General features: G+C 39.1%; 1 protein-coding gene and 1 non-coding gene across 2 annotated transcripts; both read left to right on the forward strand.

Annotated features, from left to right (window-relative positions):
- The first annotated feature begins 5,270 nt into the window (after positions 1–5,270).
- LOC110906977 lies at positions 5,271–6,043 on the forward strand. The gene is made up of 2 exons (XM_022152025.1): positions 5,271–5,570; positions 5,741–6,043. The coding sequence occupies exons 1-2, from the start codon at positions 5,271–5,273 to the stop codon at positions 6,041–6,043; spliced, it is 603 nt and encodes a 200-aa protein (XP_022007717.1).
- Positions 6,044–16,700: 10,657 nt separating this feature from the next.
- On the forward strand, positions 16,701–16,807 carry LOC118487004. Its single transcript, XR_004880171.1, has one exon. It is a non-coding gene; the product is annotated as a small nucleolar RNA R71 (small nucleolar RNA).
- The last annotated feature ends 9,346 nt before the right edge of the window (positions 16,808–26,153 follow it).

The following is a 26,153-nucleotide window of genomic DNA, read 5'->3' on the forward strand; positions in this document are numbered from 1 at the left end:
CTTTAGGGGCTGAAGCAGTTGGGCTAGCAGCAGGAGTCTTCTTCCTTGCAGATTTGACATTTGTAAGATCATCGATGCCGAACTTCGAAGCAGACTTAGAGGATTTTCCAGCGCCTGCACAACCAAAACAAGATAAGTATCTTAATTTTATTTGACTCTCATTATATAAATACTCCTTAAAAGAGGATACTTACTTCACATTGTAACAGAGGCAGAGGATACTTCCTGAGAATCCTGGGTGGTAACCTGGAAAGTTCTTATTTCAGGATCAAGCTTCTTAAAGGCCAGGAGCCTCTCTTTTGCAGCAGGTGTCAACTTCAGATGTGAAACGGAGATAGCTGCACAACAAGAAAATAACAGAACATCAGTAATCCTTATGCTAAAGGATAAGTCCTACGGTGATCCTTCCAGGATCCTCTACCCTACCATGGGTAGCCCACTTCTTGGGCAGATCCTTCACATCAGGGATGGTATCTCTCTTCACAAAAAAGAACCGCCGCTTCCAGTTCACATCATTTTTGGTAACCTTGAGAACAGGGTGCTCCTCTCCAGCTTTTCGTTTGAACAAGTATCGGTGCGATCCAAAAGTTGTAAGATCATACATCTCACCCAACTCCGCCATACCCAGATCAATCCCTTCTTGTTCGATGATCCTTTCAAAGGTGTATAAAACCCTCCAGATCATCGGCAAAGCCTGGATATAGCAGATGCCGGTTAGGGAGAAAAAGGACTCGGTGAACTGAGGGAAAGGATACGAGTATCCTATCATGAAAGGAGTGACCGGGAAAGCTACCCAAGTCTCAGAGATATAATCGCTCAAAGCGGTAGGGCTGAAAGATTTAAAGAAGGTGTTCGCCGGAAAACAATGACGGATTTTGTCAGTCTGAGAATCAGTAAAACAACACCTCTCGGTGGGAGAATCCTTAATGATCCCTTGACCCTTCAAGGGGCTGTTATTCTTAGGATTCTTGCTGGGAGAATTCCGGAGCAACATTTTTTACAAGACGATGGAAAAAACAGAGTAAGCAAGAGAGAAGGAGAAGGGGAATACCTGTTCAATCCTCTGGTCGCGATTATAAAGGGAAGAGTTCTTGAATTTAAATGCAAACGATCCTATCCGTATTTCTATTTATAATGATGATTTGTGCAGAGCTGTCATCACACCGGATAGTTCATTCTTAACGGCTATATATCCGTTGAGTTAGTTATAGATAAGATACGGCAAAATATAACTCGATAATATTACATAATTACTCCTTATATTTTGGGGGCAATTGTTAGGGCAGGATTTTAATGACCTGTGATCCTTACATAATATCCTAACAAGTGATCCTTGTTTCTTTGGCAGATAGTGATCCTCAGAAGAGCTTCAGGATCAGGATCATGGATCATCCTAAGGATCCTCATACTAACGATTACTCTCTTTGAATTTAATATTGTTTTGCAGGAATTACGAGTTGGACCTGGTCTTAGCAACGTAAACAAGGAATCTGTCACGCTAATTTCGCACATGCATAATCAAAGATGGACGCTATGGAGAATATGGAAACTCAGCACAATTCAAGGGCATTTAGTTAGGCTAAATATACTTCTATTCCTAAAGGGGTAACGAGCTAGTAGTTAGGTGATTTGCCTAAAATACGACCACACACACTTGTCACCTACCTCGAACTTTAGAGGTTTACGCCCTTTGTCGGCGTAGCTCTTCTACCTATCTCTAGCAGCTTTGAGACGATCTCGTATCTGCATAATCTTATCGGTCATCTCCAGGACTATATCAGGTCCTGTTAGTTGGACATCTCCAACTTCTGCCCAACAAATGGGCGATTTGCACTTTCTTCCATATAATGCTTCAAAAGGTGTAGCTTGTATACTGGAATGATAGCTATTATTGTATGAAAATTCTATCAATGGAAGATGATCATCCCAACTTCCTCCTAAGTCAATTACACAAGCTCGTAGCATATCTTTGAGTGTTTGAATAGTACGCTCGCTTTGACCATCCGTCTGAGGATGATATGCTGTGCTGAAGTTCAATCAAGTGCCTAGGGATTGCTGAAAGCTTTTCCAGAAATGCGATGTATACCTCGTATCCCTATCAGAGATGATAGACACTGGCACTCCGTGCAGAGATACAATCTCGTCCACGTACAACTGAGCTAACTTATCTGAGCTGTGTGTTTCCTTAATAGGTAGGAAGTGGGCTGACTTAGTCAGTCTATCCACTATAACCCAAATAGTCTCATTTCCTCGCTTTGTCTTTGGTAACTTGGTGATAAAATCCATAGTCACCATTTCCCATTTCCAGGTGGGAAGTTCAGGTTGTTGCAGCAAACCTGACGGCTTCTAGTGTTCAGCTTTGACTTGAGCACATGCCAGACATTTGGCCACATAAGTGGCTATAGATTTCTTCAAACCTATCCACCAGTAATTTTCCTTTAAATCCTGGTACATCTTGTCACTTCCAGGATGAACAGAATACTTGGAACTGTGGGCTTCCTGAAGGATCACTTCCCGAAGTCCTCCATAGATTGGAACCCATATCCGTCCATTCAATCTTAGGATTCCATCCTTGCCATATGATAACTGTTCAGTAGTGACTCCCAACTTTTCATTAGGATAGTTAGCTTCCAGCATAGCTTCCTTCTGTGCGGCTAACAACCTTTCATTCAAACCGTTCTTCAATTCAATGCTCTTGGCATTGATTCTTATGGGCTTAACCCTTTCCTTCCTGCTCAAAGCATCGGTGACTACATTCGCCTTACCCGGATGGTATCGGATTTCACAATCATAGTCGTTTAAAGTCTCCATCCATCGACGTTGTCTCATGTTTAAGTCCTTCTGATTAAACAGATGTTGAAGGCTTTTGTGATCAGAATAGATCACACACTTAGTTCCATACAGGTAATGCCTCCAAAGTTTCGGTGCAAATACAACAACACCCAACTCCAAGTCGTGGGTGGTGTAATTCTTCTCGTGCACCTTTAATTGACGGGACGCATAGGCAATGACCTTGCTTTTCTGCATGAGCACACATCCCATACCAGTGTGTGATGCGTCGCAGTAAACTACAAATTCCTCTTTTCCATCAGGCAATGTCAACACAGGTGCATTGCTCAACTTCTGCTTAAGAATGTCAAAGGACTCTTGCTGCTTAGGACCCCAGTCAAATTTGATATTCTTGCGAGTCAATGAAGTTAGGGGTGCTGCAATCCTTGAGAAATTTTCAATAAAACGCCTATAATATCCTGCCAGACCCAGGAAACTACGAATCTCTGTGGGCGTCTTTGGCTCTTGCCAATTCATGATGGCTTCAATCTTAGCGGGATCCACCTGGATACCACGCTCACTAACCACATGTCCAAGAAATTGGACTTCACGAAGCCAAAACTTGCATTTTGAAAACTTGGCGTAGAGCTTCTCTTGCTGAAGTAGTTTCAGAATACATCGAAGGTGCTTTTCATGATCAGCCTGGTTCTTTGAATAAATGAAGATGTCATCAATGAAGACGATGACAAACTTGTCCAAGTATGGCTTGCAGACGCGGTTCATGAGATCCATGAACGCTGCTGGTGCATTAGTGAATCCAAAGGGCATCACTAAGAACTCGTAGTGACCATAACGAGTCCTAAATGCAGTCTTGTGCACATCTTCATCTCTAACCTTCAGCTGATGATATCCTGATCTCAACTCAATCTTAGAGAAGTAACTTACCCTTTGCAATTGATCGAACAGATCGTCGATCCTGGGCAATGGATATCTATTCTTAATTGTGACCTTGTTAAGTTCGCGATAATCGATGCATAGACACATCCATCCATCCTTCTTCTTTATGAATAGAATTGGTGCTCCCCAGGGAGATGAACTAGGCCGAATAAAACCTTTGGTTAACAAATCATCCAGTTGAGTCCTCAACTCTTTCATCTCTGTTGGTGCTAATCTGTAAGGTGCTCTTGCAACAGGTGCTGCTCCAGGAATAATGTCAATTCTGAACTCTACTTGCCTATCTGGTGGTAAACCAGGTAGTTCTTCAGGGAATACCTCTGGATATTCAGAAATGACAGGGATGTCTTCAATCTTGGGCTTCGGTTCATCAATAGTCACTTGTGCCAGGTAAATGACACAACCTTTCTTCAAACACCTTGACGCCTTAAGCATAAACACTTGCTTAGGCAACCCATACTGAGTGTCTCCCTGTATGGTTAATGGCTCACCATACGGAGTTTTGATCACCACTTGTTTCTTGTCACAAACAATCTGGGCTTGGTTATGAGATAACCAATCCATGCCTATTACTATGTTGAAACCAGCTAATTTCAAAGGAAGTAAGGATAACAGAAAGGAGTGGTCCCTAATGGATATAAAACATCCATCTAACACAGTTGAGGTAGTTTCTAAGGTACCATCGGCCAATTCTACTTCATATTTCATGCTTAGGGTTTTAACAGGCAGATTTAACAGCTTACAAAACTTATCATCTACAAATGACTTATCCGCGCCTGAATCAAATAATACCCTTGCATAAATATCATTAATAAGGAATGTAACACCCCAAATTTTCGTACATCATAAAAATATAATATGTAGTGACGTTCTAATAATTAAAATGGGAATGTATAGAATTATGTCATATTAAAGGATTAGTAAAAAAAGGATGACAAGTTAGAATATGGATTAATAAAGTGAAAAAGATCTAAAAGATGAGGGACTAGATGTGAATATATGAATTGAAATTAGATAAAAAAAAGAGAAGACCAAAATTGGTCCTGGTGTGCGTGCGTGAGAAGGCCAGGGGAAAGCTTTTCCTCTCAAAAACCCTAACATCTTAATTTCTATCAAATTGAAAGTGAAATCAGTGAAGAATCGAATGCATGAGCTAAGAGTTCTGATTGTCTAAGTATTCTTGATCTCAAGTAAGTGAAATTTCCTGATTTGATGAACGGGGAGAGAAAAGGGTGGCGGAGAAGCCCACCAACACAAACCCATCGAAAAAGGCAAAATATCAAGATCAAAACAGGAAAAGGAAGACAAGTAGTGGGATTCCGACTTGCAAGACATGTGGGAAGCATCATTCGGGTGAATGTTTGTTAGGAAAGAAAGGATGTTATAAATGTGGGCAAGAGGGACATCCGTATTATAGGTGCCCCGAAAACTCAAAAGCGTGTTACAATTGTAACCAAACAGGGCACATTAAAGCGGAATGTCCGAAACTCCAACAAGGGGCAAAGAAAGATGGAAAGAATGATGAGTCTTCCAAGGCTCGTGGGAGGATGTTCCAGTTAACCTCGGATGAAGCTAAGACTAGCCCGGATGTGGTCTCAGGTATATTCTTGGTTAATTCTATGCCTATGAATGTATTATTTGATTCCAGGGCTAGTAGATCGTTTATTTCTAATGAATTGTCAGTTCATCCATCGTTTAAGCTTGAAAAGATGTTAGTACCCTTAGAAGTGGAAGTTGCTGATAGTAAAAGGTATTTGTTACATGCTATTTGTAGAAACTGTAAGATCTTAATCAAAGATGAGGAATTTAGTATAGATCTTGTCCCGATGTACATGGGGGAATTTAAAGTAGTTTTAGGAATGGATTGGCTTGCCCAAAAACCACGCTGAAATTCAATGTGAAAAGAAAGTCATTCATGTAGTAACCTCGGGGGGGGGGGGAACGGGTAAGTGTTAAAGGAGATAGGGTCATCAAGTCGAAATTGTGTTCTATAATCAAAGCTGTCAAACATGTGAAGAACGGAGGCAAGGCGTATCTATCTTACGTGATTGACACCAATCAAGGTGTTCCAAAGCTCGAAGATGTGAATGTAGTGAACGAATATCCGGATGTATTTCCGGAAGATTTACCGGGGCTTCCGCCCGAACGAGAAGTAGAATTCAAGTTAGAGCTTAACCCGGATGCAAAACCGGTAGCTAAAGCTCCTTATCGGTTGGCCCCAACCGAAATGAAAGAATTGATGTCACCACTTCAAGAGTTGCTCGATAAGGGTTTTATTAAACCAAGTGTTTCACCGTGGGAGCGCCCGTATTATTCGTGAAGAAGAAAGATGGTTCGATGCGAATGTGCATCAACTATCGGGAGTTGAACAAGTTAACGGTGAAGAATCGTTACCCGTTGCCCAGAATTGATGACCTATTTGACCAGCTTCAAGGGGCAAGTTGGTTTTCGAAAATCGATCTGCGGTCCGGTTACCACCAACTGCGTGTACGAGAAGATGTGCCGAAGACTGCATTTCGAACACGGTATGGACATTACGAGTTTTTAGTAATGTCCTTTGGGCTAACGAACGCACCAGCTGCGTTTATGGATTTAATGAATCGGGTGTGCCGACCTATGCTCGATAAGTATGTAATCGTTTTTATTGACGATATACTGATATACTCCCGAAGTGAAGCAGAGCATGCCATCCACCTACGTGATGTATTGGAAACGCTTCGCAAGGAAAAGTTATATGCAAAGTTCTCAAAGTGTGCCTTTTGGCTTAGAGAGGTACAATTTTTGGATCATATAATCGATGCAGATGGTGTCCATGTGGACCCGTCCAAAGTAGATGCGGTAATGAATTGGGTAACCCCGAAGAATCCAAGCGAAATAAAAAGTTTTCTGGATTTGGCAGGATATTACAGAAGATTTATCCAAGATTTCTCCAAGATAACCTCACCCATGATGAAATTAACAAAGAAGAGTGAAAAGTTTATATGCGGCGAAGAACAAGAGAAGACGTTTCAGACCTTGAAAGAAAAGTTTACAAATTCTCCGCTGTTAACACTACCGGATGGAACGGATGATTTAGTAGTATATACAGACGCCTCCCACCAAGGTTTAGGTGGCGTGTTAATGCAAAGGGGTAAAGTCGTTGCTTATGCTTCAAGACAACTCAAGCAGCATGAAAACAATTACCCAACTCATGATCTAGAATTGGCGGCAGTCGTGTTTGCCTTGAATATATGGAGGCACTACCTGTATGGGGTGAAATGTACTATTTACTCAGATCATAAAAGCCTCAAATATTTCTTCGAGCAGAAAGACCTTAATATGAGGCAACGAAGATGGTTGGAACTTATTAAGGATTATGATTGTGACATTCATTATCATCCTGGGAAGGCTAATGTTGTGGCGGACGCTTTAAGTCGAAAGGAGTACCCGCCCCCGACTCGGGTAAAATCTATGAAGTTGGTGGTCACACCTAAACTCCTTTGTGAAATCCGAGAAGCTCAAACAAAATCTTTAAATGCTGGCGACCCAAAGAAAGAGAGGACGAAAGGATTTATTCATGAATTGGAAGAGAATGCAGATGGTATGAAAACGAGGTATCACCGAATTTGGATACCTCAGGAATGTGTTGTGAAAGAATTACTATTGAATGAAGCTCACAAGTCTCGGTACTCCGTTCATCCGAGAGCTACAAAGATGTATCGAGACTTGAGGATGAATTATTGGTGGCCGGGAATGAAAAGAGACATTGTTAAGTATGTTGCTAAGTGTTTGACGTGTTCTCAAGTAAAAGCCAAGCACCAAAGGCCGTATGGAAAGTTGCAACCCTTGGAGATCCCTGTGTGGAAGTGGGAACATGTAACGATGGATTTGGTGACTAAGCTTCCCAATACAAGAAAAGGGCACGATGCAATATGGGTGGTCGTTGATCGACTGACCAAAAGCGCACATTTCTTACCTATTCGGGAAGCTTATAATTCAGAAAAGATGGCGGAAGTTTATATGAACGAGATTATATCCCGACATGGGGTTCCGGTGTCTATAGTATCCGATCGGGACACCTGGTTCACATCTCGTTACTGGAGGAAGTTTCATGAAGAATTGGGGACCCAGTTACGTATTAGCACCGCCTACCACCCTCAAACCGATGGTCAATCAGAACGACCTATACAAACATTAGTTGATATGTTAAGGGCGTGTGTCATGGATTTTGGTGGAAGCTGGGATGATCATCTACCCTTGGTAGAGTTTTCATATAATAATAGTTATCATAATAGCATAAAATCGGCCCCCTACGAGATGCTGTATGGAAGGAAATGTAGGACTCCGGTTTGTTGGGGGGAAGTGGGTCAACGAGAACTCGCGTCAAAAGAAGTAATAGCCAAGACGAATGAAAAGATAGATATTGTTAGATCAAGGATAAAAGCAGCGCAAGATAGACAAAAGTCTTATGTGGATCGACGAAGGCGACCAATTGAGTTTCAAGTGGAAGATCATGTGTTACTAAAGGTCTCTCCATGGAAAGGGATAATCCGTTTTTGTAAACACGGGAAGCTAGGTCCTCGATACATCGGGCCATTCAAAATACTCGCTCGGGTCAGGGCGGTGGCGTACCAGTTAGAATTACCACCCGCGTTGGATGGAATTCATAACACTATTCATGTGTCGCAACTGCGAAAGTGCCTCGCGGATGAGACGGCATATGTGCCATTGGATGATATTGAAGTGGATGAAAAGTTGAATTATGTCGAAAGGCCCATCGCAATAAAAGATGTTAAGGTGAAGCAACTCCACAACAAATCCATTCGACAAGTGTTGGTTCATTGGCAACATCGAAAGGGATCGGACCTCACGTGGGAAGCAGAGGATGATATGCGAAAGCACTACCCAGAGTTATTCGGTATGTATTCTGGTTTCGGGGACGAAACCATTTTTAAGGGGGGTAGACTTGTAACACCGCAAATTTTCGTACATCATAAAAATATAATATGTAGTGACGTTCTAATAATTAAAATGGGAATGTATAGAATTATGTCATATTAAAGGATTATTAAAAAAAGGATGACAAGTTAGAATATGGATTAATAAAGTGAAAAAGATCTAAAAGATGAGGGACTAGATGTGAATATATGAATTGAAATTAGATAAAAAATAAGAGAAGACCAAAATTGGTCCTGGTGTGCGTGCGTGAGAAGGCCAGGGGAAAGCTTTTCCTCTCAAAAACCCTAACATCTTAATTTCTATCAAATTGAAAGTGAAATCAGAGAAGAATAGAATGCATGAGCTAAGAGTTCTGATTGTCTAAGTATTCTTGATCTCAAGTAAGTGAAATTTTCTGATTTGATGATGTTTGGTTATGTGGGTATAGTGTAATTCGTGAATGTAATCCAAAATCTAGTATGATTTATGGTTGCTATGAATGTTTAGACATCAATAGATGCTAAATTTCGAATATGAGCATGATTAGGGCAAAAACCCACTTGCATGTCAAGTGAGGGTTAGAAATTGTGAAGTTCTACATGTTAATTTGATTGTTGATTGATGAAATTGTTATAAAAAAATTGATTAAGAACTAGGTATTCATGTTTAGGATGATAAATTTCCAAGTTAGAGATGTTTATGTTAATCAATGAGTGAACTATGGAAATTGTGTTTAAGATGCTTGTACATTGTGCTAAACTAGTGATACGCACACAATGTGTTCGATGAAATGCCTAAGCGAGTTTAGTTATGATTTTCACATGGATACTTGTTAAAGTTTTAATTTTGGGATATGGTGTTAAACTTACGTCTAGTAGGTTAGTATGTAGTTTGAATTTCTAAACCTTTTAGTATGGTTTGTACAAAATGTTTATGGTGAACCTTATATGGTCATCACCTTGCTATTTTGAAAACTGTTGTAGAACTTAATTAACTTGATAATGTTAAAAGCAGGTGGAAAAGTTCTTAATGCAAACGGGTCATGTCAAACTTTTGTAAAAATTGTATGAATTTTATGTTAATTGTCGAATGAGAAAAAATTGGGCGTTTCAAGGAAGGTACCTGTTATCACGTTATCATCCTGAACTGCTTCCCGTGCATTCATTTGGAAGACCCTAGCATTGGTCTTCTTGGTTTCCTCAGCTTTCTCTAACAAGTTGCATCCTTTAACTTTTTGCAATCCAAGGTCTTATGCTCCTTGGATTTGCCTATCCCACAACCAATCGGCTTCGACTGCGACTTTGATTCAAACCTGCATTTTCCAAAATGACGTTTCTGGCACGTTTAGCATTTTGGCTTCTCATCTGTTTGCTGGCTACCCTTGTTAGACCCAGACTTCTTCTTGTGGTCTGTGTTACCCTTGTTCTTCTTATCAGAACGTCGTGAGTTATCATCCTCACGTTTCCTCTTTCCTTCTTTAGAGCTCTTAAGCGATCTCAGCCTGACCGCATCCAGAGTAAGGGATAAGGATAAATCAGCTGCTGACCTAAAAGTAGTAGGTCGAGATACCTTTACGCTGGCCTTGATCTCCGGGGCTAAACCCCCAATGAACCAGGCTATTCTCTTTGGTTCTGGCGTCACCAAGTAGGGAACCAATCGAGACATAGTGTTAAAGCTTGTAAGGTATGCTTGACAATCCAGGTTCTTCATAACCAATGACAAGAAGCCAGTCTCGATTTTGTCAACCTCATGCCGAGGACAGTAATTTTCCTTAATAAGAGCAACAAACTGATCCCATGTCAGACTGTATAATGGGATCTTTCCAGTAGCTTGGATCAAAGACCTCCACCAAGCTAGTGCTTCTCCTTTAAACGACTGAGATACAAACTTCACCACATCCCTATCAGCGCAATCACTGATGTCAACCACGGTATCCATTTCGTCTAACCATGTCATGCAGTCAATAGCTCCTTTTTCCCCAGTGAAATCCCTGGGTTTGCAGGAGACGAAATATTTATAGGTACAGGTCTTTGTACGTGGTTCACGATCAAATACAATCTTCTTAGATGGAACACTGTGCTAATTTGAGGAGTGTGGGTCATCATCCTTCTTTGACTCATGTTGTTTAGAAGGTGGCTTACTATGAGCCTCAGAGTGAGTCTTAGGGTGCGATTTAGAATGAGGTACCGATAGGGTCTTGCTTCGAGTACTACTTGATTCATTGTCTCGTCTACCCAGAGTTCGAGTAACGGCATTGTCTATCAATGCCTGCAGTTCTGCACCAGCTATGTTGATTCTGGTGCTATCATGGTTTTCCAAAGGGTGACTGTTGACTTCCTCAGACCTTGCCATGTAGCTTGATTGCTACATAAAATGATGACAATGATTTATTCAGAAGTCTATAACAGTATCATCATTCTTGATGATTTATTAACCATGGTATTAATAACCATATTAGTTAATTTGTTAAATATATTCATTCAGGATTTTTATTATAATAATCCTTAGTTATAATTAAAATATAATAATAGCACAAAAGGCCAAGTCACAGGGACAAATTTAAATCATAAGCCAAGATCTTATAGGATCGAGGCAACGAGGCTTGAATCATAGTTCATTACTTCTTCTTGACAGGGAGTCGTAGACCACCACTGTCTTTAGTCTCAAAGGACATCAATTATGGCCCGTGGGCACTTCATCACTAATGGATGATTAAATAAATTAGGGATAGGAATTGGAAGAATCCAATATAAGGGCGACTTATGCGATTTTATCGAATCACATTTTCCAAGAGTGTTATCATGTTTTTAGATGTTAACAAGGATTTGAATCTAATCAAGGAACTACCATCATGGCCCTGTCTTAAATGACACATGGGCTAGGTTTCAACCTTAATATTTTATTTAATAATGGCAGATCTTATAAAAGGACTGATATTGATGCGTGTTAGTGTGTATATATTTTTGGTATATATTTTAAGCCCTTTTTACACTTTTTAGCCAAGTTTTAAATTTATAAAACACGATATTTACTAACACTAAACACACATATTGGCAAGTGCACCCATCGTGGACGTAGTATAGTGTTGGTAAGATACCGAGGTCGTCCAAGGACACAAGAGCTTTTAGTACCTGTTTATCCTCAACGTCTAATCAAATCAAAATGTTAGAAAAAGATTTTAAACTAAGAAAATTAAACTAACTAAAATGCTGAAAAATAAAATAAAAATAAAAACAGATAGACAGGATGAATCACTTGGATCCGACGCGTGTGTTAGTGTAACATTTGATTATTTTCGCACTTTTGCACTTGTTTAAGAGATTATCTTAGTTATTGTAGTAGGCCCCTCTTTTGAAGGTGACGTTACCCTCAACCCTGTAGTTTGAGTCAGCAAGGATACAATCCTAAAGGGTCAGATTATTGAAAGATAATTAATTAAGTTATTAATGCATAATGTGGTAGGCCCCTCTTTTGAAGGTGACGTTACCCTCGGCTAAGTAGTCTGAGTCAGCAGCGATACAGTCCTAAGTAGCTGGGTTAAAGTTTTAATAGTAGTTTAACTTATGAGGGGATCAAAGAGTTTGGACCCCTGCCATCCAACACCTTTGGGTATTGAAGGAGGTCCTACTAAATTTGACCCAGGTCCTTTGCAGGATCTATACACTGAACAATGGCAAGACTCTTACCAAACCGTTCCCTTAACCCCCGACCAGGTAGCCAACATACCTCCATATAGACCGTGGAGATATGAATGGTGAAAATCTTTTATTTTATATAGACAGTAAAATAATGCCAAGACACCACGGACAAACGATAAGGAAGAATCACCTTCAACATAAGAAACTAGTAATTAAAGTCATTAATACAAAACCAATTAAAAAGTGCAAAAGATTAAAAATAAAAAGTATTACACTAAACACTTGTCTTCACCAAGTGATGTAAGAGACTTAGGCAAACATGGCCTTTGATTGTCAAGAACTCATACGATCAATCTTGGATCCCGAGACGACTCACACACTCTATGATGGACAATGGATGATGGTGGTGGATGATGGTGTTGTGATGGTGGTGGGTGGTGGGTGAAGTGTGAGAGAGGTGGTGTGCCAAGGGATGAGTTGAAATGGCTCCAAGCACTCTTATTTATAGGCTGAACAGAAGCCTGGGCACGGCCCCGTGTCCGCTGGGCACAGCCCCGTGCCTGTCTGACACTCTCTCTCTTCATTAATTGTAATTCGCAATTACAATAAATGCGCCTGCAGCACTCTGAGCACGCCCCCGTGTCCGCTGGGCACGGCCCCGTGGTGGGCAGTAGAAGCTTCTATAGGTTTGTCTTTTCTGCTGCTTCTTGGGCACGGCCCCGTGCTCGCTGAGCACGAGGCGTGTTCAGTCTTCTGACTTCTTTGTTTTGCTTGGGAAGATGCTGTTGGGAGGGTCGGCATATCACTTTTGTTCCTTTTCTTGTAATTATGTTAGATTTTGCTGTCTTTTTGCTTCTTTTGTTATTTTGAGCTCATTTAATCCTGAAAATACAAAAGGAAGATAAAAGCACACTTTTTGCAACATTAGTACTAAAAAAGGGTTAGTTTTAAGCCATTATTGATGTAATTTATATGTTGCATTTTGTGCACATCAAATACCCCCACACTTGAATCTTTGCTTGTCCTCAAGCACAAGTCTTTATAATGTGGCTTTATTCACTCCCAAATGGAATGGGTAGAAGAGAAGGTCTTTGGACTTGTCATTGAGTGTCGGGATTTTCCAAGATCGTTTAGGTTTTATTTTTATTGATTTACAATCCTATTCGTCATGATTTATTAAAAACATTTCGTAAGATAAATTATTTATTAAGGCATAACATACCTCTTTAAAATTCCATTTATATACAAGTTCACATACCTCACAGGGGAAATCACTCACACTCGGCCGAAGGTGTATTTTTAGTGAATCACTCGAGAGCGCCATGGAACTTACTCCTACCATAAGCTTTCCAAGCAATCAATCCTCCTCCTTTTTAACTTTATACCTTTGTAAATATCAAGAGGACTTTTTGGGTGAAGGGTTAGGCTTGGGCTAAAGGTGGGTGGTTGGGTTAGTGGTTAGTAGAAAAGGGCGAAAGGCGTAAAAAGCGTCGGTTTTCGTAAAACATTTTGTTTTTGTGACTTTTTATTTTCGATCAAGTATTTATTCAAACAAGCCTTTGTTTGAGGAGCTTGGTTTGTTTATTTCCAACTTCATCATATATATATATATATATATATATTTAGGAAGTCACACGAAAACCGAGCTTTGTTACTAAAATAAAGGGTTAAAAATGAAAAAGGAGTTTTGGTGGGTAAAAGGGTTTTGGGTTAAGAAATGAAAAGGTTTAGGCTCAAAGGGGTTAACTAGGGGGAATTTTTGGGTAGGTGAAAAAATAAAAATAATGGTGTTGAAAGAAAAAGGGGTTAGTCCTAATGCCTCCATCATTTACTTACTTGGGTTTAAGTTGGTAAGGACCGGGAATGAATTGTCGTGGCAAGTTCTAGAGTCGTAAGAACCAAGCGGCTATTCACACAAGAAACGAAAAATGAGCATTTAGTGTAAAGATGTATATTTGTATGCTCAATAAAGGCTCAAAACTCACTTTTGTGGGAATGGGTTTTTATGTGATCAAGCATATATAATCAAATTTTAACTAAGCTTGTCATGCCGTTTCATAATTTTCTTATGTTGGTTCTTTTTATCACGACGCTATAGGTTGTAAACTTATAAAAATATAACCTTGTTAGACTTTGAATTCCCAACTTAAACTTAGACAAGTAAAAAAAATTGAAAATTTTTTGAAAAAATTTGGGGTGATTAGCGGTTCCAATAGAGTTTTGTGTAAGGCTTGTTATTAGGACTTGCAAAATTCAAGATTTTAGCATCCCCCCCACACTTAATTTACACATTGTCCTCAATGTGTCCCAAAAATAAGTTTTTAGGTTGATTGAATGTGTAAAATGGTGTTAAAAGCAAAATTTTATGTTACTGGCAGTCTGGACACGGCCCCGTGGTGACCGGGCACGGCCCCGTGTTCAGGTGCCAGTAACAAAAATTAAAGAAAAGAAATAGAAGCCTGGACACGGGGGTGTGTTCAGCGAACACGGCCCGTGTCCAGTTACCTGAACTGGGCAATTTTCTGCAGGATGTTCAGCACGGGGCCGTGTTAGCTGGACACGCCCCGTGCTGAGCTTACTGTAATGAAGAAATTGTTGTCGGATGGCCCTGTTTTCGTGCATGGGGCTATGTTTCTCATTTCCCTTGTTATCATTGACCATCCCGAGTGTATTTTATTCCTGCAAATTAAAACTAAAAGATTAAACTAAACTAAGGATAGTTCCGCGGAATGCCTCCGTGGTGCGCCACGTTTATAAGGGTCCTTGGCTAGACTCAAGGTGAGGTTATATGTTTTCCGAGCGGGATGTTTTGCATCCCATGTTGCACCGTCGGAGAGCATCATCCAAACTCGAATCAATAACCTTCATGTAATTGACCGGGTCATCGTCCTCAATTCTCTTCCCAACCCCGAACTTTACTTCATTATCCCCATATTTTAAAGTGAGGGTTCCGTCATTCATGTCCACCACTGCTTGTGCGGTGGCTAGAAATGGCCTACCTAGTATGAGGGGGACTTCGGTGTCTCCTTCCATATCAAGTATGACAAAGTCGGCCGGGTAGACAAAATTGTCGACCTTGACTTGTAGATTTTCAGCGACACCTTGCGGGAATTTGACGGATCGATCAGCAAGTTGTATACTCATCTTTGTAGGACTCGTTTTTCCCATGCCGAGTCTTTTGAACATTGATGCGGGCATGAGGTTAATGCTAGCCCCAAGGTCGGCTAGTGCATTACGAACGGGGGAGTCCCCGATCGAGCAAGGAATTGTGAAGCTTCCGGGATCAATTTTCTTTTGGGGGAGTCTGTTGAGTACGAGGGCGGAGCATTCTTCGCCAAAGTTAACTAATTGCAATGTTTCAATTTTCCTTTTATGAGTAAGGAAGTCCCTCATGAATTTTGAGTATTTAAGCATTTGGGTTAGGACGTCAATGAAAGGAATGTTGACATGCAATTGTTTTAGTAGACTTTCGAATTTTACGAATTACTCATTGGTCTTTTGACGGATTAACCTACCGGGGTACGGAACCGGAGGAGCCTTGGTGGGCTCTGGTGATGGAGGAGTAACCTTCTCTTGTTGGGGCGGTGATGCGATCTCCTCAGTAGGCGGTGGCCCTTCCGCGGTTCCCACGGTACGGTTCCGTAGAGTGATGAGATGAACTTGTGCCTTTGGGTTTGTTTCGGTATTACTTGGTAACGCGCCTTGCTGTGTCTCGGAGAAATTTTGAGCTAGTTGGTTTATTTGTTTTTCGATGTTTCGTATACTAGCTTGTTGATTTCTAAAATTTGATTCTAATTGTAGAAACCTATCATAGTTTTTCTTTTCAGTGTCGGAGATGAGGCGAGATATAGTATCTTTAAGCCTTTCTCGTCCACCTTGTTGTTGAGGGAAATTTTGTGACTCATTTCTTGGTTGTTGAAAGTTTGTTCGTTGATTTATGTTTTGTTGGTTACTACTATTGCCGGGTTCTCTCCAACCAAGGTTAGGGTGGTTGCGCCATCCTTGGTTGTAGGTGCCCGTTGGAGGACCCGACGGCCTAGGTCTATTATCAATGTAGTTTACCGATTCTGGTTGATCACCTGTTTCTTTCATACAACTCCAATTTTCATGTGGCCCACCACACCCTTCACAAGCCATAACCGAGACTGCTTTTGTCATCTCTAACTTTTTAATTTTAGAAGAAAGGGCCTCGATTTGGGCTTGTAAAGAGGTGCTTTCATCAACCTTATGGGCGCCCGGGCAATAAATTTATTGCCTCGGGGAGTGTGCCACTGGAAATTGGTTTGAGCAATTTCCTCAATTTGATTATAAATTTCATGCGGGCGGCGATTACCTAAAAGTCCCCCGGAGCTAGAGTCAAGTGTTTGTCTTGTGTGTGGCAACAACCCATTATAGAAAGTGGATACTTGTTGCCATGTTGCAAGACCGTGATGAGGACACTTTCACAATAGCACCTTGAACCTTTCCCAAGTTTCATATAAGGATTCCCTGTCTTCTTGTGAATATGTATTAATTTCAGTCATTAATTTAGCCGTTTTAGCGGGAGGGAAATACTTATATAGAAATTTTTGGGCTAGTTCATCCCAGGTGTTTACCGATCCAGCTGGGAGGGCGTTAAGCCAAGCTTTTGCTCGGTCTTTTAGTGAAAAAGGAAACATTCGGCGGCGGATGGAGTCATTTGATGCTCCATTGATCCGAAAGGTATCACATATTTCTAAGAAATTAGTAATATGTAGATGGGGATCCTCGTCCGCAAGCCCATGGAAGGTTGCAGAGTTTTGAAGCATCTGTATCAAATGTGGCCGAAGTTCGAAGTTATTGGCTTCGACATTCGGTGCATTGATAGCGGCGCCGAGATTACCCACGGTGGGTTGTAGATAATCCATGAGGGTACGTTGGTCCGCCATTGGAAGTGGGTTCCCCGAAACCTTCTCTTGGGTTTTAGCTTTTAGTCTTTTTCTGAGAAAGCATTCGGGTTCTTCTAGAGGTTCTTTTATATCTTTATTAGAACTGGAGCTCATATACTACGTAGAGGTGATGTCTGGTTCCAATTCCTGCAACAAAAACAGAAAAGAATGTTGGTCAGAAAGTTCACCACGGCCCCGTGCTCAGTGAACACGGCCCGTGGTCGGAGTTACAGTGATTGTTTTCCGGATCCCTGTTACTTGAGAGTTGGACACGGCCCCGTGTTGCACCGACACGGCCCCGTGTTGCATCGACACGGCCCCGTGGTCAACCTTCTGTAACTCGGAAAACTAAAAACTGCCAGTAACACTGCTGGGCACGGCCCGTGCTGAGCTCTACAGAAGCTGAAAAAAAAATAAAAAGAAATAAAAAATGATTAGGCCGTTGATTCCTAACTTTCTTAAAATACTTGTGTCCCCGGCAGCGGCGCCAAAAACTTGATGCGTGTTAGTGTTTATATATTTTAGGTAAATATTTTAAGCCCTTTTTACACTTTTTAGCCAAGTTTTAAATTTATAAAACACGATATTTACTAACACTAAACACACATATGGGCAAGTGCACCCATCGTGGACGTAGTATAGTGTTGGTAAGATACCGAGGTCGTCCAAGGACACAAGAGCTTTTAGTACCGGTTTATCCTCAACGTCTAATCAAATCAAAATGTTAGAAAAAGATTTTAAACTAAGAAAATTAAACTAACTAAAATGCTGAAAAATAAAATAAAAATAAAAACAGATAGAAAAGATGAATCACTTGGATCCGACTCGTGTGTTAGTGTAACCTTTGATTATTTTCGCACTTTTGCACTTGTTTAAGAGATTATCTTAGTTATTGTAGTAGGCCCCTCTTTTGAAGGTGACGTTACCCTCAACCCAGTAGTTTGAGTCAGCAAGGATACAATCCTAAAGGGTCGGATTATTGAAAGATAATTAATTAAGTTATTAATGCATAATGTGGTAGGCCCCTCTTTTGAAGGTGACGTTACCCTCGGCTAAATAGTCTGAGTCAGCAGCGATACAGTCCTAAGTAGTCGGGTTAAAGTTTTAATAGTAGTTTAACTTATGAGGGGATCAAAGAGTTTGGATCCCTGCCATCCAATACCTTTGGGTATTGAAGGAGGTCCTACTAAATTTGAACCAGGTCCTTTGCAGGATCTATACACTGAACAATGGCAAGACTCTTACCAAACCGTTCCTTGTCCATAGCATGGTTACCGGATAAGTGATCTTCTGGTCCCAATGGGTTAAAACCCATTGGTTCTTGCACCTGGTTGGCCGGGTTGAACCGGCTCAGGAAGAACTGGGTCGGGTCTTCAAAGGCATGGTGCGACCCTGACCGCTGCAGTGGAAGGTAGGAACGGCGAGAATGATCGGACTCGTTGCCTTGATGGAGTCCGAAGGAGTAATGGTATGATGGCGAAGAGCTTAGCGAGACCGAACGCCTTGCCGGCTCTAAGTATGTCCTCCAATCTTCTTGGGGACTCATGCTCACTGTCACCGACGGAGTTCACCGATGTGAAGGTCCGACTTCATGGTCGTGGCCAGTAATTGGCGCCTTGCCTCATCCTCTTCTGAATCTCGGTGGCATTTTGTTGACCTGTCAAAAAAAAGAGACAACAAGGAAAAATAAAGAGCAAAATAAAATAAATTAGAATTTGTCCTAAGTTCTTTGTCTAGACTCGGAAGTCGAGGAATGTGCAAACTGTGTCATTGAGATTAAACACAAAAGGCTAGTGTTTAATTCACTCAATGTTGGCTCTGATACCAACCTGTCACACCCCGATATTTCCAGGTATTACCGGTGGGCCCGGTAGGGAGCATCGTGACGTAGTTGATATCATCATAGACAAATTATCACAGTTTAATACTCAGCGAAAGTCGAAAGATAAAATCATTACAAACCAAATGAAAGTAATATCAATTATTTCAAAACGGTTGTAAAGGATCCACAGGCGGATCAAAGATAAAAAGGATCATTGTTCAACAGATTATAAACATCTAAGCTTGCAAGACTCTTTATTGATGCTAGGAGTAGCCAGCCTATTCCGTCTAGTACCTGCACTTAGCCTTTTTGAAAAATACGTCAGTTTACACTGGTAAATACAATTAACTGACTCATTTTGAAAACATTTAAGAAAATTGATTTGAATGGACAAGGCACAAAATATCTTTTATAACCTGGGACAATTATTTTAAAAATAATCTTGTATACAGAATTATATGTTTGCCGTCCGTCAGGGACGGTTAGAAGAGCCGGACAAGATTAACTGACACACCACAGGTATAATACCCACAAGGAATTTTCTTTATTGTGGAGTACCTTATACATACGCAACTGTCAGGTGTATGCCTACACCCTATGCTTAAGTTGTGGCCATTTCAATGAATGAGCCGAGGATATCCCGGACATGGTCATTAATCCCCCAAAGGCCATATACCAAACAAAACAGATTAAAACGGGTTATGTAAATATATTAATCACAGCCCGATTTAAATAACTACACACCCGACCAAGCGGTATTATTATAATATCGTATCCCAAGCCCGTATAACGGAAAATAAGTTAAAAGTATTTACCTGAGCAAATTATTCAGATTTATCCCAGCCGTACAAATCAGCAAGTGCAAAGTATCTTTTACTGGTCTCCTAAATATGGAACGAAGGTTTTAATAAGCTATTAGATTCCTAACGGTCTTAATTAAGTTTAAACTTAGACCGGTTAGCTTTAAAGAAGGGTATAGGGTTCAAAACGCATGAATAAGTGAAGACCGGAATAGAATGTGATTTAGACCCGACAAGTTTGAAGACTTGTCTAATATGTGTAAACTAAACACATTCTGGATTTTGAGATAAAAATGATAAGGTTTGACCCATTTCGGTTAATTTATGCAAACTAGTTACATAAACCGCACCGAACGCGAAAAATGCGTTACGGGTAAACAAATGAGTCATGAATAGGTTTCCTAGGTTAATATGCCTTAAATATGTTGTGATATCAGTAGGATATCTTCCATTATGCCCAAAACGAATTTAAACTCAAATTAAGCCCCGTAGGGGTATTTTGGTCATTTTAAAGGTTATAAAAGGGATTAAATATTAATATGAGGTTCAGGTCTGATCTGATCAGAAAAATACTTAATTTAATAACTTATATCAGTAGGGTATTGCATATATGTGAAATTTATCATTTATAACCAAACTATGCACCGTAGGGGCATTTTGGTAATTTCATATAAGCTTTAAAGGTCAAATCTGGAAATCTGAGTTTAAAACTTTTGCTTACTGTTAAAGTATAAAAATTTACTAAAAACATCAGTAGGTATTAAGTCTTATATGTTTAAAATAGTTTTAACTCATATTATGCGTTTAAAACGCGTAAAAAGTCGCTTTTAAGCGATTTTCGGGTTATATAAGAAAAGCTGATATTTTTATCATTCTAGAAGGCTTAAAATATTTTATTTATCATATAAAATTAATAGCAAAAGGTTTGATATCAAAATGCTATGTAAACTCATTTTATTCAAGAAAATGGTATAACTGACAATTAACGAATCAAAGCTAGAACCCTATGTTATGCTCAACTTAAAAACAAATAAAAATCTTCAAAAATCCCAAAATATTATTTCCATTTACGCTATTGAGCATAACTCTTAATCTAGACCTCAAACTGATGTCAAATTTTTAGGACAAGTTTATAAATCAGTAATAAAGGTTTGTGCTCTCACATTTTCAAAAATCTCGATTTAAGGTCAAAAGGGCATAATGGTCAACTTTTAGGCATATAACGGAAACATGCAAATGAATCGGATAAATTAGGAACCAAATTGTATAATCACAGAGGGTTATACTAACATATAACCTGGTCCTAATGGAACTCTAAGGCATGTCTAAACTAAGCTAAATCGGGTCAGAACTGAAAGTCAAAGCAAAAGTCTACTTTTGCGACTTTCGGTTCCGAACCGAGCCTATACTCAACATTATCGAGTTGAACATGCTTAGACATGTTCTTACATTAATTATCAAGTTATATGAGTGATAAAAAAGGTTTCATGGCTTCTACATTGTTAATTATGTGTTTATTTGAAAATTAGCTTTTTGTTGACTTTTTGTAATTAAGTTTGACCCGACAATTGACCTAGTTAGAGTGGGAATCAGAGGGTGCCCTTTTTAAGGGTTTATTACCCACATAATTACCAACTCATAGCTACATTCAATTCGAGAACTGGCTGGACCATTAGTGATTAATCACTAAGTCAAACCTTAATTACGACGGTTTTGACTTTAGGTCATTAAACTAATAAAACACGAATTAGAGAGGTTAAGGATGCTTACTGAAGTACTTAGCACGACTAATGATCCTTAGGGAATGATCTTGAGCTCCAGGAGACTCCAGAAATTATGTTAGAATGATTTTCAAATGGCAAGTTCAATGTTTGTAACATAGAACTCTTATATAGGGACTTTAATTGCATGAGATCATTCCAACAAAGTCTACAGGTGTTTTATGATGATTCCATGTGTCCCTATGCATGAAATATTGTTGGCTCAGCCCCTGGAATCGAAAACAAGGCTCTCAAAGGCGGTGCAACCTGCAAATACAGGCATCTGCCATGTTTTTGTTTGCTGGTGACTCTCAGGCGGCCCGCGTAAGAGACCATAAAGGTCTTACGCGGCCGGTATGGGTGCCCCCCTCCGGTTACAAAGTTTCAGCAATTGCAACTTTAGTCCCTGGTCCTTCTAAACTTGTTTTTACCTTTATTTATTGCACTTTTAACCCTCATACTTGACTTTTAAGGACTCTAAGTGATAAACAAGCTTCGTTAAGTCCCCGGTTATTTATACGATCACCCGAAAAGTCTTAAATTTCAACGCTGACGCTTTTAACCCTTTACTTACGAATGTTCGCGTACCTTTCTCATATGATATCGAAACCTTGTGAAATTTTTATCACTTATATTAATGAGTATAATTAATCATTACAAAGCTTCGGGTTCGTTAAAAGGTCACTCCAAGGTATAAATTAAACATGTTGACATATTTAACTCTTGCGGTTTGTAAACTTTCACAATTGGCTTCATATTATTCATAATTCATTCGTTTAAGGGTATAAACATCGTGTAGGGTCGTTGAAAGGTATAATTATCCAATGTTGACACTTTGAATCCTTTTACACACATACTTTCTTTGTTTGTCAACTTCAGTCCTTCATATTTAATCCATTACATGTTTAAAGCTCATGACACGTGTCGATATTATATTGGACATGAATTTACGAGGTGTTACAAAAACACTTCAAAATGTGTTTTTCTAATACGCATTGGACCAAAAAGCACATAAAAATGTGTTTTCCTAAAACGCAATAGATAAAAACACGAAAGAAAGTGTGTTTTTTTTTCTAAAACGCAATGGACTAAAAACACATAAAATGTGTTTTACCTAAAACGCAATGAACTAAAAACACAATAAAATGTGTTTTTTTTGTAAAACCCAATGGACTGAAAATACAAAACAGTGTTTTTTCATTACTTTGTAAAACGCAATGACTCAATTCAAAAACCTAGATCGTAAAAATGCAATTCAAAAATTTCTAACATAGATCGAAGCCGATTTCTCCAGATTTCTTCAACGATTGACGAAATTTGAATGTTAGAAACACTTATCAGCGATCGAATCAAACGAATCGAGTGATTCGCTTCAAAATCACGGGAAAAAATGAGATATTGTATGAAATTAAACTGAGTTTCTTTAATAAAGTTGAAGAACACGTTGATTGGGTGTTTGAATCATTGATTGGTGACGAAAATCGCACTACAATGTAGTGATTATTGAGATAGAAAGTGAAGAAAAGGTTGAAGATGGTGGATTTTGAAAATGGTGGGTTTTGAAGTTACAGGGAGAAGAAGAGAGAAGATTGGATAAAATTGACTAAAATGCCCTTCCTCTTTATTTTAAATTTTGCCATATGTCATAATCCTATTGCTCCCTATCATTTCTAGCCAAAATAAACTTCCTATTTGATCCTCTTTCTCAAACCCTATTGTTTTTTTTTTTGTTTCAACGATAAATTTGGATCACTTATGTACCACTCAAGTATCATAAACCCTATTATCTATTATCTAATACTAATAAAATGATGTCCTTAATGCCAAATGACATTCTTTTATACTGAAAGATTTCATCAAAATGTCATGTGTCAATTTATCATGTTAACTCAACCCCATAAAAAATAATAAGTAAATTAATATAAAAACTATTAAATGATTGAATTTAATATATATATATATATATATATAATCTTATATTCATGATTATATTTCTTTCAATATTCTTATTTCTTAATTATTAATATTAGTTATGTATTTACATATACTTTAATATAATATCTCTATTTTAATAAATAAAAACATATTTATCAAAATAAGATGGAATAACCAGAAATTTATATATCCATCATTACTTGACGTAACAAAAAAAAATTTAAAAGAGTAAATTACAAGTTTTGTCCTTTATCTATGTATCATTTTGCAGGCGATGTCCTTTGGCACAAAAGTTGACAAGTTTTGTACTTAACGTTTTAAAATCTTGCACGTTATGCCCTTTAGCCCTAACTCAGTTAGATTTTTCTGTTAAATATAGTCATATGCCTTGCACATGAGGGTTTTTTAGTAATTTTACCTTTTAAGGACTAATTGTGAACCATTTTTAAACTAAAACTCCTTCATCACCAAACATTCCTTTATTAACAAAAATATCTTCGTTCAAGTAGGAAGCCATGATTCTCTGTACAACATTTCTCCACTTTAACCAAATTTCAAGCTTCAAACCTCTAATTTAACAAAAATTCTTCACATAATTATTGAGTATCGTTGATTTATTTCTTCTGTTACTGTTTAAATGCTTTGATTACGGTTTGTTTTTTCAAAAATATTGGATTCGAACGATGGCTTACGTCATCAATTAGCGACGTTGAAGCTCGATTATCAGATCTGATGATGTTTCTTTTCATGATTGTTGCTTCTGTTATCGTTCAAATGTGTCGATGTCACGATGTGTCAGAAACTAGCAACGAGGGGTGGTGCGACGGGAGGAGGGGTGGCTGGTGGTGGTGTTGCGATGGGGGTAGGGTGGTGTCTTTGGGCACATCATCTATTTCCAGACCGATGGGTCTGATGGTGTTGCCACAGGAGGTAAGTTGGTGTCTTTGACAATGAATTTTGGGGTTTTGATGTGAATGTGTTAGAGATGTAAATTGGGATTTGGGGAAGACCCTTTTTGTAAGTAGCATTGTGCGGCAAAACTGGATTGTTCTATGTTGAAATATAAACTAATTTACATGTTTATTTCCCACAAGGCGACAAGGGTTGTTACAATCGACATGTGTGGCTCCAATTTACTCAATTTTTTCACAAAACTACTTACTCACTCATACCCATAACACCACCCATTTACTACAATAATCAGAAGTTAAACGAGCTATGTAAATTAGGTCGAATCAACTGTTGATGGTGGGCGGCGGAGAGGTGGGGCATATGGTGACCGGTGGCAGAGTGGTGACGGTGCTTTATAGGTTAGAGAGAGAGTGAGCAGGTTGGAGAGATAGAGAGGAGAGAGAGGTGGAGAGTACAAATTTTTTTTTACATTATAGTATATATTATTTTCATTATATTACATAATAGTCCCTAGACATTGAACATTTACACAATAGTCCATCTAATGGTGAATAGACAAATATGCCCTCATGTGCAATGCACATGAGTGGATTTAACCAAAAAATCTAACTAGGTTTGGCCTAAAGGACATAACGTGCAAGATTTTGGAACATTAAGTACAAAACTTGTCAACTTTTGCGCTAAAGGACAGCGCCTGCAATTTGATGTAAACATAAAGGACAAAACTTGTAATTTACTCAATTTAAAACCTGATCATGTTTATAATTTGTTATTATCGTTTTCACAAATGTTAAACATATATATAAACATTATATATAGGGGAAGGTTCATTGGGGAACACTAAAAAAGTGAGGAACAACGGGGAACCGACTCAAAGGAACTCCGATTGGACTCATTCCAGCGGTGTTGGAACCGACTCATCGAACCCTAACTAAGATCTCTTAACCCTAAATCCTAACTCCTAAACTCTAAACCCTAAAGCTAAAAATAAGGCTAAAACCTAAGCTAAACCGTAAGATCTAATCTATAAACCCTAATGGCTAAACCTAAAGTTAAACACTAAACCCTAAATCTAAACCCTAAAGCTAAACCATAAAGCTAAACCCTAAAGCTAAACCCTAAAGCCAAACCCTAAAAGACAAACCCTAATATATTTAGGGTTTAGGGGTTATGATTTAGGGTGAGGGTTCGACGAGCCGCTTCCAACGCCGCTGGAATGAGTCCAATCGGAGTTTGTTTGAGTCGATTCCCCACTGTTCCCCACTTTTTTAGTGTTCTCCAATGAACCTCACACTATATATATAGGAACGGGATTAGGAGAAAACGGCCAAAAGTGTGAGAACGGTGAGAACGCATCCTGGCCCAACACGTGGCGCGGGACATGATCAGGGTCCGAGGGTTTTTTTTTTTGTCTTTTTAGTATTCTTCTCCTTACCCGATTTTCGCGTTTGACATGCTGCTTTATTTTTTCCTTGCAAGATAATTTTGGCGTTATCTAGAATCATTAATTACTTGGCGTTTTACTGTTTTTCTCATATTTCTTCTCGTTGAAATAATTCTTTTTGTGTCATATAGTTAATTTTTTTTGGCGTTATGGCTTTTTCCCTGTCATTTTTTGGCGTTTTGGGTCTTTTTGTTAATAATTGATTACCATAGATTAATATTTTATAAAATTACAATAATACGAAATCAAAATAAACTAATAGTCTTCCGTGGTTGGGATTACATCAGAGATGTAC

Source organism: Helianthus annuus, chromosome 14 (assembly GCF_002127325.2).
Source record: "Helianthus annuus cultivar XRQ/B chromosome 14, HanXRQr2.0-SUNRISE, whole genome shotgun sequence".
Classification (NCBI taxonomy): domain Eukaryota; kingdom Viridiplantae; phylum Streptophyta; class Magnoliopsida; order Asterales; family Asteraceae; genus Helianthus; species Helianthus annuus.

Excerpts from the sequence above, each read along its gene's own strand:
- LOC110906977 (XM_022152025.1), top strand. The coding sequence starts at position 5,271 with ATGTTCCAGTTAACCTCGGATGAAGCTAAGACTAGCCCGGATGTGGTC. Across the intron at positions 5,571-5,740 it reads TGTACATGGGGGAATTTAAA|AACGGAGGCAAGGCGTATCT; the intron begins GTAGTTTTAGGA and ends AAACATGTGAAG.